The 14,919-nt window shown below is 34.9% G+C and overlaps 1 protein-coding gene across 1 annotated transcript; it reads right to left on the bottom strand.

Moving 5' to 3' along the window:
• Positions 1 to 1,534: 1,534 nt before the first annotated feature.
• Positions 1,535 to 14,854, bottom strand: LOC107617711 (tripeptidyl-peptidase 2). The gene is made up of 34 exons (XM_088500662.1): positions 13,786 to 14,854; positions 12,685 to 12,763; positions 12,513 to 12,586; positions 12,009 to 12,118; positions 11,832 to 11,912; positions 11,418 to 11,504; positions 11,164 to 11,306; positions 10,472 to 10,622; positions 10,271 to 10,393; positions 10,020 to 10,103; positions 9,734 to 9,921; positions 9,445 to 9,619; positions 9,230 to 9,351; positions 9,054 to 9,133; positions 8,200 to 8,258; positions 7,603 to 7,757; positions 6,994 to 7,172; positions 6,609 to 6,721; positions 6,369 to 6,539; positions 6,039 to 6,167; positions 5,835 to 5,935; positions 5,644 to 5,761; positions 5,431 to 5,510; positions 4,915 to 4,987; positions 4,583 to 4,668; positions 4,448 to 4,499; positions 4,233 to 4,367; positions 4,064 to 4,135; positions 3,370 to 3,462; positions 3,067 to 3,162; positions 2,867 to 2,965; positions 2,519 to 2,611; positions 2,212 to 2,382; positions 1,535 to 2,100 (listed from the first exon to the last, which is right to left on the bottom strand). Exons 1-34 carry the CDS (start codon positions 14,216 to 14,218, stop codon positions 1,942 to 1,944), a joined length of 4,164 nt encoding a protein of 1,387 aa, XP_088356788.1. The 5' UTR covers positions 14,219 to 14,854; the 3' UTR covers positions 1,535 to 1,941.
• Positions 14,855 to 14,919: the final 65 nt, after the last annotated feature.

Below are 14,919 nucleotides of genomic sequence, written 5' to 3' on the forward strand. Positions count from 1 at the left end.
ATATTATATTAAAATTTAAAGTAAAAATTTAAATACAGTCAACTTTATATAAAATTAATAATTAAAAATTGTTTGATGAAAATTTAGTCAAATCAATTAAATTATTGAATCATTCTTAATTATCAACTTCACATGAACACCTAAAATTAATTCTTATTATGATACCAGGAATTAATTATAGAGTGACGGTAGTTTTTGCACGGACAGGGGAAAGGGGGCTAAATAATTAACATTTCCAACCTTAGTGAAAATAAATATATTCTTCCATGAAAAAATATATAAAATGAAAATAAAATGTTTAAATTAAACGTGCATAATTTTATTCCATAAGGTTCAAAGAATGGGACGATTTCCGTGTTGAAGGGTCATAACTCATAAGTCATTATCACACACTCCCAGTGAGATTCACCCAATCCACCAAAAAAAGAAGAGAAAACTAGTTTGCTCCATAAGAGAGCTAGGGACTGATTTGTCATTGTCAATCATATATAGCAGGAAAAATATGCATGAAGGAAATAAAGTAAACAACTAAGAGCAGAGGGAGAAAGCAAGTGGCAAGTGGAACACCACACGTTATTTAATATTGGTAGTTTTTGTTTATTTTTATTCTTATTATTTTAATTTTTTGTCAGAATATAATTAGGCTTTATTTTGTTTGTTAATGCATATATCTTTTTAAATGATAGGTAAACGGCCGAAATCCAAAATCAAATAATGTGACACTTTCAATGATATTGCTCTCTATCTGTTATTATATATTTTTCCTTAAAAGAAAAATGTGAAAGATGTTAGTTGTAGTACAAATTTCGAACCTTTTTGTCACATGAGATCCAATTATAGTCCTCATCAATAATTCCATCTATATATTCAAGACAACTTAATAATGAAGAGAGAAAACATTGAACAACATTATTTATCAGAAAAAGAATTAAGATATGTGTTGCTTTATTGGTTGTATAACATGTGGAGTGTAAAGTTTGCATCACAAAATCAACATTTGTTGTTGCTCCAATAATATGCAAAGGAGGATAACTATGATATTATTTTAGAATTGAATGGAAGCAACTCAATTATATTTTATAATTATAAGCGTCTTCATATATAACGTGAAACTCTACTTTAGCATCTTCCATGTATTTCTTTTGTTTGTGCTGCATCTTGCATAATAAACCTCAATTGTTTATGTTAGAAAAACTACTCAACTTTAGATTAGCTTCCATTAACAGCTTTATTTTCATGTTTAACACGTGGAAGCTTGAGTTTCAAACCCTACACACATGACATGATGATTACCTTCCTCTTAGATTCTCTATCCTTTGATTGCTTAAAATCTGAGGAAATGAAAACTCGGTTTATTAGCAGTCACTGTATTGTACTATGTTATGATCGATATAATTTAGTTTATTTTTCAACTAAAGAAAATTTTTAAGTTGATAGAAACACATATCAACTTAAAAATTTTCTTTAGTTGAAAAAATTACATTATATAGTACAAAGTGTGTGTTTCTAAAATTCTATCGACCAATGGCCATTGTTAATGCAATTCACATGGTTCTACTTTTATTGCTGATCATCATTCAGGCAAAGAATTTAGAATCAAAGACAGAAAACTCCATTCAACTATTCTTAAAATGGCCATAGAGGCATTAGATTATGAATTCCAAACAACTCTATGGGAAGAATCAACTATGTAGTGTGTAATTATACAATTGGTATGAATGATATTCGTGTTGTTTTCGAATGGCAAGGTTCTCACACACTTAAGACAGTGGCCATGCCAGTATGTTTAAAATGATATTCATGATCCAGACTCTGTAATATCATATCCAAGTCCACTGCAAGCTTGAGGAGTAAAATGCTGAGTTCAATGTTGCATGAATTGTTATCACATTTGAAGATTATGGAGCAAAAATGCATAGCTCATTGTTGCACAGAATGATCCTAGAAAAGAGGCAAACTTGGTGGAAAACGCACGAGCATCCATTGTCTCTCATATGTAGCCACATGAGACCATCCCATCTCCTCAATCAAAGACAGCTTTAGTTCATAGAATTTCTTCTTAGCAGGCTCAGCGTCGTCTTGAATTATGTCCGTCAACACCTGAATCAAGCGGATGACAGCACCAGATAAGATTAGAACCCGAAACAGAACCTAAAGTACTAATCATCAATGCAAAGAAAAGAGTAGAATTCTTTAGGAAAAAGCAAATACCTTCAATGCTGTCCCAAGCCTCTGCTTACGCTTCTCATTTGTCACCAAGAGGATTCCATATTTTTTGCTCTTCAGATCAACCCATTTCTTCAATTCATTAAAATTCTCTTCAAACAAGTTCGGACGGATAGTGCTGTCATCCTTAGACTGCTCGTCAGTTTTATCCACCTCCTTTGACAATATGCACCAAGTCAAGTCAGTATTTGATAGACAATACTGCATGGTATTTCGCTTTCTTATGCAGTGTGGACATCAAAATTGCCTGAAAATGTAAACCATTGCTTTAAAGAAGATAAAAAGCTCTAACCTTCAAAGACTCAAGTTCTGCCAATGAAAGGCCCTTTTGGTAAAGTGTCTCTGCTAAATGATCACGGGTTAATTCCATCTCTTTCTTCTTTTTCTACAGAGAGATTAAAAGTATCGTTCAACAAGTTGTGAAATGAAAATACCATATGTAAGTTGTAATATGATAACATCTTTCCACATGGAATGATCATTCTTAATAAATTTAATGGTTTAACATTGGCATATATGCTATCAGTGTAAAGATGTTTACTCTATCATATCATTATTATTAATTATGCCAAATTCCTTTTTCATATACAGAGAGAGAGATGACAGAGTAACTAAAAGTACTGGGAACAAGGATGAGCACCTCCGCTTCGTCGTCATCTTGATCATGTTTTAGGGCCAAAAATTTTGCCAACTCCTCTGTCTCAATACTGTCAATCACCGCATTTGCTGCATCAATTACCTGCAAAGCATATTCACGTTTGTCATATGATCAGCCCTTTATATTCATTTACTATCAAACTGAATAACTAACAACAAAACTTTAGTTCTGCCAATTTTCACCTCTTCATGATGTTGTAGTTTATCTTTGATATTACTCCTCGAAACTAAACCTTCCAAAATCTTTGCAAGCAATGGAGTGTACTTTGGGTATTCAGACTGCAAGAAAACATGATAAATTTTGTATCATTCCATTTTAATCTAGAATGCAGAGAACAAACAAGTGTATATAATTTCTTATTAACATAAAACAAAATACATCAGTAATCTTGCAAAAGATGATCAAATGAATTGAAACTTATAAAAGAAATCAATGAAGCCAGCAACTACCAAAAAGTGAAAGTTCAAATAAAATTCAATGCTCACTTTGAGAGAGTCAGACAACTTCTTCCATTCCAAAAGCTCTTCATCATTTTCTTGTTTTAGGCCTCCAAGAACTTTCATTTTTGCATCTCTTACCTGGTGGACAAGTCAAGCAAACATAAAGTACAGTAGGACCGAAGAAATACAATATGGAATCTACTATATCTATATCGTGAAAAATAAGAACTAAGGGAATGTTTAATAAAGAGATTTCAGACACAGATGAAAAAGGTAAACCCTCTGAACTCCAAAGTGTTCACATGGTGTTGTTACAATAGCTTGCTACATACAGGCAGTAGGCATATTTTTAAATTGTGATGGACATAAACAGGGGTAAATACCATCTATCCATTTCAACCAAATCTATCGTTCTATTAATAAATTACTAAAAAGTTATGATAAAATAAAAGTATTCTTAAGAGAGAATAGGAAAGTACAAAAAGGTCATCATGAGTCCTACAAAGCATATAAAAACGAACAAAAACACAAAAGCAATTGAACAAGAAAACAATCAAAATAATCTAAGTCTAAACTATCAACAAAATTTCTATTTTTCTTTTGTTAATTGGTACACCTAAACATGCTTAAGTAAAGACAAATGCAAAAGTAGCATGCCTAGTAATGCCCAAAAAATGTGTGAAATACATGATAGGATTAAAAATAAGGAAGCACTTCTGCTGAACTATGATTCACATACCTCTTCTTCTAAACGTTCAGAAACTGTCTTCTTGGAAGCTAGGGAAGAACTTTTCCCCTTTTCTTCTTCAATCTTTCAACAAAAGATATAGGAAAACGCAAGTAGATATTAATTCACACCAAATAAGATAGTAGATACCACTTCAGCAGAGCTCGGAGCTAGTTCAAACCTTATTTGGAGGAACTATATAAGAAACCCGATGTGATACAGGAAGCTTCTCCGGATTCTTCTGCTCCCCGAGACCAGCAAACGATAGTTTCCCATATGATATTGCTCCCACTAATACAGATCCTTGAGGAGCATTCTGTTGAAATACTTCAAATGTTGTTACTACTGTCAATAATCCAACGAATTACCTAAGAAGTCAACAAGAATACAAGATACCTTGGGGATTTTGTCCAATGGTGGTGGACCCAGATAAAATCCTTCTTTCATACTGACAATAAGCAAATGTCATCACCACAACACAAGATGGCGCTAAAATCAGAAGCAGGTAGGGACTATAATCCAATAACATACCCTGGAACTAATGTTGAAGACTTAAAGGAACCATTTCCTATAAGTGGACCATCAGGTTGGGAGAAAAAGGGTAGTCGGATAACATCCTGGAAAATATATATATAACTTCAGGATTTCTATTTGTAAATCATATTGTAAACCACATATTTCGGGAAGTTGCACAGTAAAAAAACTTTGTGCATTGAGTAGCCCATTAGCCAGAGAAACACTTGAAATCCATTAAAAAAACTTACCGTCATGTAATGACAAATGCAATTGTAGTAAACACTAAAGATATCAATGTTGGTATAACATAAGATTGTCTCTAAGAATATGACAAACTAGTGAACTACCTTATCTTCAAAATTTCGCTCGATGAATAACACCAATTGCTTCATCTTCTCTAAAATCTGCAAGTTCTCATGCCTGGGGAAAAAAATACATCATGAGTATAGGATCACGTTTGATGCACCTTCATGTGTCCGTCTTATGAAAAGCCTAGCAACATTCAACTTACAAAAAGAATTCCAGTTTTCTTATTGCAGGAATTACTAACTAAATCAAGGTTTCAAGTCCAAAAACAACATAAGTTAGTTTATTTATGAAAATTCGCAAAATTGATTTCAAACATGCAAAGATAGATGTATAGTTTTGTAAATTTCAACTCTTCAAATGCCCAATCTTAGGCGCAAGACGGGGTGCTGAGTCCTACACTAGATAGACCCTTCATAAAAATATTTGGCAATCTTTTATCTTTAGCCAGTCTTATGGTGAAATTAGACGTCTACTTCAAAGATTATCAACAAGAACAACATAGAGAAAACAAGGATGGGTGATCATCAAATATACATGAGCAGAAAGAATCGTACCTCACATATAGCCTTACATTGTATTCTCCCTTGGGAAGTTTTTTGGAGTTCGGGTAGGCATCTCCACTTGAATATACACGCTATGATCAGAATTTGCAAAAATGAAAATTAATTGCAATAAGCTTATTTTGCACATGACAAATGGTTTCTGAATGAAAAACAATCAACACCCCTTACTCAGTTACTCTCATCTCTAGGATGAAATTATAATACCTTATTTGAATCAGAAATCATATAAAATTGAGACTCAAATTTAGTGTCATATATCCTGTCATTCAGGACTGGAATTTGAGGTGTTACTTCAGCTCCATCTTCCAATTTGATCTTGTATCTGAAACATCAGAATAATAAGAAAAGACAATCTAAACATTCAAATATAATGAAACACGTAATGGAGTACTCACGTTAGTGTCAGTGCAAGTATCTGCTTTCCAGAGGGAAGTTTGTCACGATCAGTCGTAAGTGCACTAATCTTAGCATCTGTTGGTCTATAAGGGATCCTTATCTGTAAGTTCAACATAAATTAGGAGAAAAGTTAACCTCTTTACTGTCCAACATCACAAGCACAATGGTACAGAACAAGAAGGAAACAAACTTTACAAGGAAACCTTGTTTAGTATTGCTAAAGGTGCAAGTCTCTCAGATGCCAGTAATGCTTCAGCATTAATTCTAACTGGTGCTTCACTCCCATCAAGTACAATTTCCTCTTGGTTGACTTTTACACCATGAAACATAACCTAGAATTTTATTAAAATTAGCAAGATTGTATCTTTTGACTACATAATGTGGGTTAGTGGCTTGGCCAATTCAAAAAACCGAGAGATCCAGCTTAATTTGAAGAGAAAAGAGGGAGGGGGGAGATGGGAAGAGAAAGGAAGATTTATCCAAAACTTTGGACACAGAAAATAAATTCTTCATACAAATATGAATTGTATCACCTTCAGATCCACACTTGTAGTCTCTTGACTCCCTATGCCACTTGACCAAAACTGAGCTATGACTAGTTCCAATGTTTGACCACCTACAACCTTGAAGGCGAAGCTTTTGGCAGCAGGGGAAGAAAAAGTCATCACACTCCTCCATGTCAACGGTCTATGCAATGGACATATCTGGACACAGCAAGCATGTCAAAGAAATGGTCCAGACAAATCTTTACAGTTTCGAGCTGCAAGTTGTACCTGAACAGCATCCACGAAAAATCTTCTCGTTGTATCAAAACTTGCTGTGTTCATGGTTCCCTCAACCCAAGATGCACCATGTGGCACTTCTATATATTTCCTTTCTACATGGCCTAACGAAGCAAAAAATTTTAACACAATTATTGCTTTTAAGACAACTAGAGAACAGAAACTCGACCAGAATGACAAATGCCATATGATAAAACAATTTCAAGACAAAGTAAGGTGTCCAATAACACTTTCTTTATTAGAGAAAATAAAAGACAACTGGGAAACAGCCTACACAACATGATCTCAATGCATTATACATAATCTCAAAATTTGAAAACCATTAAGTCACCAGCAGAAAGAAGCATAGAAATAAACTTAATTGACTAAAGCACACCTGACTGGAATAACATCTTTGAAAATGAAACTTGTGGAGGTCTATTAGTAACAGCCACAGGCTTGGTTATAGTAACTGGAATTCTGAAAAGAGGACCGCGCCATGGTGCTTTGCAGTCAATACCGTAGACCTCATAATAATGCAGACCATCAGCTAAATTAGTAGGATCAACAATTACGCTGAAAGTAGAAGATAACTTGTAAGTTACTAATAAAGCAAAACTGAAAAGTGTCATCAGACAGAAACTTAGTTGAAAAATAAAAATTAAGAAGCATAAAGTGTTGATGGAATAACTGCATTTAAGCAGAATAGTTTAAGGGTGATGGATGCGGAAGTTGGAGATATTAATAAGACAATTTTACGGATGATATATCAAAGTAGCATAGAGAACCCAGTTCTTTTCACCAAATAATTATGTCATTTTCTGACCCCCTAAATCAAATGTTCATGTGACCTAATAATAGTTCAAGAACAACACTATGATATCAGGAAAACAAAGAAAAAAAAAATTCCCCAGAAAAGATGATCTCATGAGCAACACTTGCATTTTAAATAAATGGCCATGTACCCTAAAACTGAAAACATAACGGTGAAGGAACACTGACTAACTTGAAGGTACGACCATTATGAGTGAGCAGTAGATAATCAGGGGCTTTCACAACTGAGCTATCTGTAGAATGTAATTCAATGTGCTCCTCAAACACAGCCAATTCTTCAATTTTGTTGGCATCTTCATGAAATTTTGGATCAACTTCCACTGTCCACTGTAAATACAAGTCATAAAGTAAATTGCCATTTGAGCACAAACTAAAATTTACAATTAACTTAGAACAAACTGTGAATAGATTTGGCAAACAACATTGCACTTATCAGCAATTACACCAGCAAAAGAACAATTGTGAGACTGTTATCAAGTTTCATTACATGCCTCATCAACAATTTCTGTTAACAAACTAAATCTAAGCAAACACTACTCTTGTCCTTTTATCACCTCAGAAGGTACACTAATATTGTTCATGAATTCAACATTTTTTTGTTATTTCATCCAAGAGTTTATTAGAATTAGAAAATGCACAGTCATCACCCATCATTTATTAGTTTTCCCACATTCCAATCTTTAATCCATTTTCACATCACAGTTTTCAAATATCTGACCTAAAGATATGCTTTGATCATCAATGGACAACAAGCTGATTATGCTCTCACCTCAGTAGATTGTTGGAAAGCACTAGCCTCCCTCAGGTAGATGCCCCGTGAAGAAGGATCTGCAATCAGCAATCATATGAAGGAATATAATTTTTGAGCTTCGATACATGCCTTTAGTTAGAATTTCACTATAGTCTATAGGTGCAGCAGCATTTGAATATGATTCTAGTGATAGGTTAGAATTCATTAATAACTGAATTTACTTTTCACTAATCAACAGTTTTCCTGCAAATGCTGCAATTCTATTCACATAGGAGAATGGTGATATTCCTTGTCTTTCGCCACACTAAAAATTTTTCTTAAGTTTTCCCTTGTGTCCAATTGAATTAATATTTCAATTAACAAAAATCTTCATCATTGTTGTAAAGCCAATATTCTTTTCTCTAACTTCCAGTTTTTACTTGTGTCTTATCATGAGCATTATAACTCTTAATAAATAACAGAATATCAGAAACACTTCCCCCCGAATGAGTTAGTTATTTATAAGTACAAAACATGCAGCACCATTTGAACAAGCACAAATAAATGCATAAGGGAAGTTAAAAGATATTGAGTTCCCTTCTCTTGTTTCTCATATAGGGAAGAAAGGTGATATGCTCAGGAGAGAATATTTCTTTTTTTTTTTTTTGGGTTTAGAAACGGGGTAAAAGAAACCCAGAAAAAGAGAGACCTAGTTACAAACTAAGCGGGGCAAGGCTACCCCTTGTTTATCATCAGACAAAAAAGCTACTACCTCTTTTGGAGGACTATCCCAAAAGTGGAACCCTGTATCTAATTCTAAACTTTTACACGCCAGGCAATCAGCACATCTATTGCCTTCTCCGAATATATTTACAAAAAGAATGTTAACTCACTTGTTTTTCCAGATTGCTTGATGTTTACTTGATACCAAACACATGGAATATTGTGACATTGCTTAATATATTCATAACACCTGTCATTCAGTATTTGATTTAGATCAATGCCAAATCTTATAAAATACTATATACTAAATTTTCCATAAAAGAGAAGACAAGGAAACATATCGAACTTGTCAACTTGCATAAGCCCTTGCCCAGTGGATAATTTATCCTCAGGTGAATTGCCTATAGGAACAGATGTATTCTCCAGGGCCTTCCTCACACTATATGGACTCACATTAATTCCCTCAGCCTACATGCAGATCATACACATCAGAATTATAGATAAATGAGCAAAGTATAAAAATCAATTATACAATTTAAATAATATTTCCAATGCTTGAACCTTCATTGCACTAATGAGCAATGCAATTCCCCCACAGGCTGATGGTGATGCCATTGATGTCCCATTCATGAGCATGCGCCGTTGAAGTGTCCACATAGGAACTGGAGCAACAGCAGCACCAGGAGCACTTATACAGACACCAAGGTCTCCATCAGTTGTTGGTCCTCGACTAGACCTGAAAATTGTTTCCATCAATCATCCAATGATACAAAGCCAAAAGAACTAAGTTAATTAAAAAGAAAACGGTATAGGAAGTCATTCAATTAGAAAATTTCCGGAATAAATATACCAAGTGTATTCAATTCCCTCGGATGGAGATTCAACAACAGAATGAGCACCAGCAGCCATAGCAGGAGAAACATAAGCACCAACACCAATGATACTTGAAGATGTACCACCAGGAGCACCGACTGTGTTCAATGCTGGCCCACTATTACCAGCACTGCTAACAAATATCAGACGGTGCTTGTTTACAGCCTAGATGTAAATGATTCAGAATATCCACAGCTTAGAGGATGGAAAATATCAGCAGAAAGATACAACAGGCAAGTTAAAATCAAAGTCTCAGAAGATACTTCATTCACAAGGTCGACAAAGCGTCCATAGTCTGGCAGCAATGTTGGCTCACCATAACTCATGTTGATAAGATCACATTTATGCTGCAAAATAAATTGACAGTGGCCTTGCTTTAATGTGTTATTTATAGCAAGCAATAGAAAATACAACCACAAAATTAGTTGTCAAACACAAATAACAAGGACAAATCTGTTTCAATTGTTCAAATATCCAGTATAATCAGATAATGAGGGAAAAGCGTTTGACAAACCTCCACAGCAGCTATTAATGCCCGAGTCAAACCAGTTCCAGTTTCCATAGAACCTAAGCGAGAGTCCCCGATTTTACAAGATATTAGTTGAGCTCCAGGTGCAACTCCATTCAACAAGGGTTCCTAACCAATATACTATATATCATAATTTACGGTATTTAGCATATGAATTGCACTATATGGATAAAATGACATCTGTACCTCTGGGTGGAAAGCAGCAGCTATACCAGCAACATGGGTACCATGAGGGGAGCTATCTGTTACAATACTTACAACTTTTCCATCATTATAGACATTCACAACAAATGTACACGCATCTAATTTGCTGAAGACACCATACTTCCTGTCAATCCTGAAAAATAGGACATAATAACTTGTTGGCATTCGGAACATTTGAAATTTTAATACCCACCTTACTGATAAGAGCTAAAATGGTAATTGGTTCAACAGCCAAACCACATTAATTTCTAGTCCCAATTGACCATTTAATTCAAAAACATCTCATCTACAATAAAGCTGGGTTACCCCTGATCTTCTTGCTTAATTAGTGGGCTGCTGCTTTTGTATAAAATAATAGTTTCCTTCATTTGTATTATTTTTTATGGCATAACTTGTGACAGAAAGCAGAAGAGATAATAAGAGGGATGGGACATTCTTTTGAAGTATGACTAACACAAGAAACAAAATTCATAAATGAAATAACTCAACAGGATATCATGATTAACAAAGCATAAGGTTAATCAATTTGAGAAGTGAAATAGCACAGAGAATTTTTAAGTAGAAAATCATTGTAAACAGATGAGCATCAGCCAATTGCATGAGATGTTTTTGCAAGCAAGCAATCAACTAGACAAAAAGTTAAGATGAACAAAAACACTAGCAACCAAATGTACCTGTAATTAGTTAAGGGTACAAAGTTAGCAAGCTTCCCACATTCTGGATCATCCTCAATATTTTGTGTGTCAAGAGCAACCCTCCAAACCTCTCCATCATGCCAGACAACAACATCTATGACAGGCCCTTTATCATCATAGCTCTGAAACACAGAACATTTTTGCCTTTTTGTATGAAAATCAATTGAGTATATGCTAAGAAAATAGTGGGCAATTAAACAAGAAGAACACAAAGTAACATGTTTGGCACCCACCTCAGATTGTTTTCTCAGAAGATCAAGCCTATTTTGGAGATCTTCACGAGCCTTTGTAAGTTCAGCATCTTCTATCTTGACATGTTGCTAAAATAACATGTCATATTTTTAGTGATTTGAATTAGAAGATATAATAGAATGCAGAGACACAACTGATATCAACAGAAGGTTTAGAGATAATTAGCTGTGCACAAAATTAGAAGAAACTCTTGCAACTTCATCCCAAAAAAAAAAGAGGCAGCCATGTGTACAAAACAGAATACTAAGAAAATAAGTGTTTTAATTTACTAACAGAACACTTGCAGCAGGTTGCCTTTGTAATATGTGATGCCTAATGCCTACTAAGCAAAAATATTATTATCAAATCTGAAATGATGTTAGCATATATAAGAATGAAGCAAATTTCGATTAAACCTGATCAAAATCATCAAGTTGTTTTACAGCGTTAGCAATTTCCTCCTGGTTTTTCTTGTCCCACTTTTTCCTTCTTTCCTTCTGCCAATGAACATTTTAGGAGAAATGGGGATTATAGATCTATTAGTTGTAGTTATGAAGCTCAAAGAGTAATTATTGAGTAGATTAATATTCTACCTTCAAACGAGAAGTCAACTTTTCTGTAAAGAGCTCATAAACAAATTTATAACCCACATGCCATTGACCAGAAGGATTTTTCCACGAATCATTGATAACCAAAGATGTCCCTATATAAATTTTGCATGAACATACCAGTAAAGACAAAAGCTTCAAGTTTAATGGTATACATTCTTCAACTAGAGAGAGAGAGAGAGAGAGAGAGAGAGAGAGAGAGAGAGAGAGAGAGAGAGAGAATTCACTTGGTGCAGCTACTTTAAGTTTATTTTAGCCATCCGTTTTTCTTTTCGTTTCTTTTCTCTTTTTATTTTATTTTTTTGCATTAGAAATAAGTGTGAAAAACCCAGAATTATAATTGGATGTGCCTTTCACGAGGAATTTTAGATTGATCTGTGCATGAACAGTCTGAAGTTGTGTTGATCCAATATCCCAAAGTTATTTGCTCATTGCAACTACTACAATATTAAAGAATGTCTGGATACCATTTTAATCCCTAGAACAAACCTGATGCTCCAGAAATACAACCATCAGCATCAGCCTTCACCACCTTTGAGGTATCAACATCTCCACTCCCAGTGCTGAAGACAGAAAAGGTTATGACATATTTATCATTAAATCAGTAAACATTATACGTATTATATGATATAAATATCAAACATCAAGCAGTTCCTATTACCAATCAAGAACATCAAGGATTTTTGGTTTCCCATCAGAGGTAACCTGTAATCCAGCAGCAGCTGGGTCTACACCAGAATCTGAAACAAAATGAAGTGAGTAATGACACTAATCACAGAACCAGTAATGGCAATACCAATCTCAGTAGAGGAATAATTGTATAATACCTATCAGGAATTCAGGATACAAATAAGGTGGACTTTAAGCCATGACAGAACTAAATGTGGTAACGATTTAACAATTGCAATTTGCAACCACACAAGAAGGAAAAACAGGGCTAGGAATGAGAAAAACTTAGATATGCTTGCATATCTAATGCTGTAAATATCCCAACCAATGAGATGTTGTCAAGAAATAAGAAACTCACCAGTAATCACTCATATTGTTCAAGAAACTAAAATCTCTAAAGAACTAGATAATCCATTACATTATGCAACCCTACAAGAAGAAAAACTGACCTAAAGTCAATATACTATCTAAAATTTCAGAACTTTATTCTTATATAACCCTGATACCATGTCGATTACTTGACCAAAATAATTTGGCAATGAATTGAATTAACATTTCAAAAAGGAGAAATATAGCCTCACTCAATGTAACTAAATTAAACATTACTTTCATTCCCCTATTGATTCATTCATTCTCGTATATTTTTTACATCCGAGACAGTTTACAGGTTCATCCGCATGATCATAATTTTGTGCAATTTTTTTCTATCGCATAATTTAATCTCCAGTTTCCAGTCTCCACAGACCACAACCATCTTAACAAGCCATTGCAGAGGAACCAACTGAACAACTTTGATCAAATATTCAACAACAAGCAAAACAAGATGTGTATGATTTAACATTCAAATTCCAATCGATTAATCCATCCCCCGAAACGACTTTCAAGTTTTCAATTTTATGCAGCTCAAATATACTAACTTTTCAATTATTATGCAAAGCTTTTCAACATCAAAATTCTGGGCCACAGTAAAACCTATATCCTCAGCGATCCCACTTATCCACTACTCAAATTGCAAAACCAGCACCAACCCAAGTCCAAAAACAACAAAGTAAAAGGTAAAGTTGAGAGCTTTAGGTGAAGGAGGAAGTAGTACCGAAGATAGCGATGAGTGCACCACGGCCATCGTAGCTCGGGTAAGCATGGAGGAAACGGTCGACGCCAATCTCTGTCTTTGGCATCAGTGAAGACAAGAACGTTGATTGGGTCAGCTTCAAGTTTCGAGGAGTAGCACCGTTGGTGTTGTTGTTATCGTGGTTTTCGCTGTTGATGTTGCTGCTGCTGTCACCACTGGCACAGCAGGAGGTTAAGGAAGAAGAACAAGGCATTGCCTTGTGAACAACCCAGTAATGGGTTCTTCTACTATTGATGATTGAGGAAATGTGAGTGTGACTTGTTGGATGATGATTATGAAGAGTAAAGAGAGAGATTAACGGAGAAGGAGGGAAAGGGAATAGTGTTGGTGCGTGCAAAGGTGGCTTAGAGGGCAATTTCGGGAATCTGCATGAAATTGCGTGTTGGATATGCATAACGTGGATGGTGTTTTGGTAATTTTGTATGTGAGGAGAGTGGTGGAGAGTGGAGACTTTTGCCTTTGGGGCGGAGGGTTTAAGCCTTTATTAAGGAGTAGTGCTGTTTGGATAGATGGATGGGGTTTGAGTGGTCTGTGCTTTCATCTTTTTAATCTTCTTACAAATATGATCATTTATATGAGAAATAAATAACCGCTGTTTGTGAATTCTGAAGTGTGATGAGCTACAAGAACACTAGCTATATATGTCTTTGCATTGTTGTTGATGGAGGGAAGTCTGATTAACCAATTATAGAGGATGTTTATAATGTAGTGATACAAAAAATTCTAAGTTGAAAAATATGAGTGAAAATGAAATCCTTGTGAGATAGTATATAAATTATGTATGAGTAGCTGAGGTAGCTGGTCATACTGGTTTTTCATTGTGTTCCAATTGTTGAGTTTTGGTGCATACATAAATTTTGGAGAAAATGACAAATAGGTCCCTGACCTTTTGTCTCGCGGACATTTTTATCCCTGACCATTGAAAAATACTTTTAAGTTCCTGACCTTCACAAAACTTGGACGGATCAGTCCCTCCGTCCAAATGCCTCCATCAGGGACTGATCCGTCCAAATGCCTCCGTCAGGGACTGATCCGTCCAAGTTTTGTGAAGGTCAGGGACTTAAAAGTATTTTTTAATAGTCAAGAACAAAAATG

The sequence above is a fragment of the Arachis ipaensis genome, chromosome B9 (assembly GCF_059453495.1).
Source record: "Arachis ipaensis isolate K30076 ecotype BB chromosome B9, ASM5945349v1, whole genome shotgun sequence".
Lineage (NCBI taxonomy): Eukaryota > Viridiplantae > Streptophyta > Magnoliopsida > Fabales > Fabaceae > Arachis > Arachis ipaensis.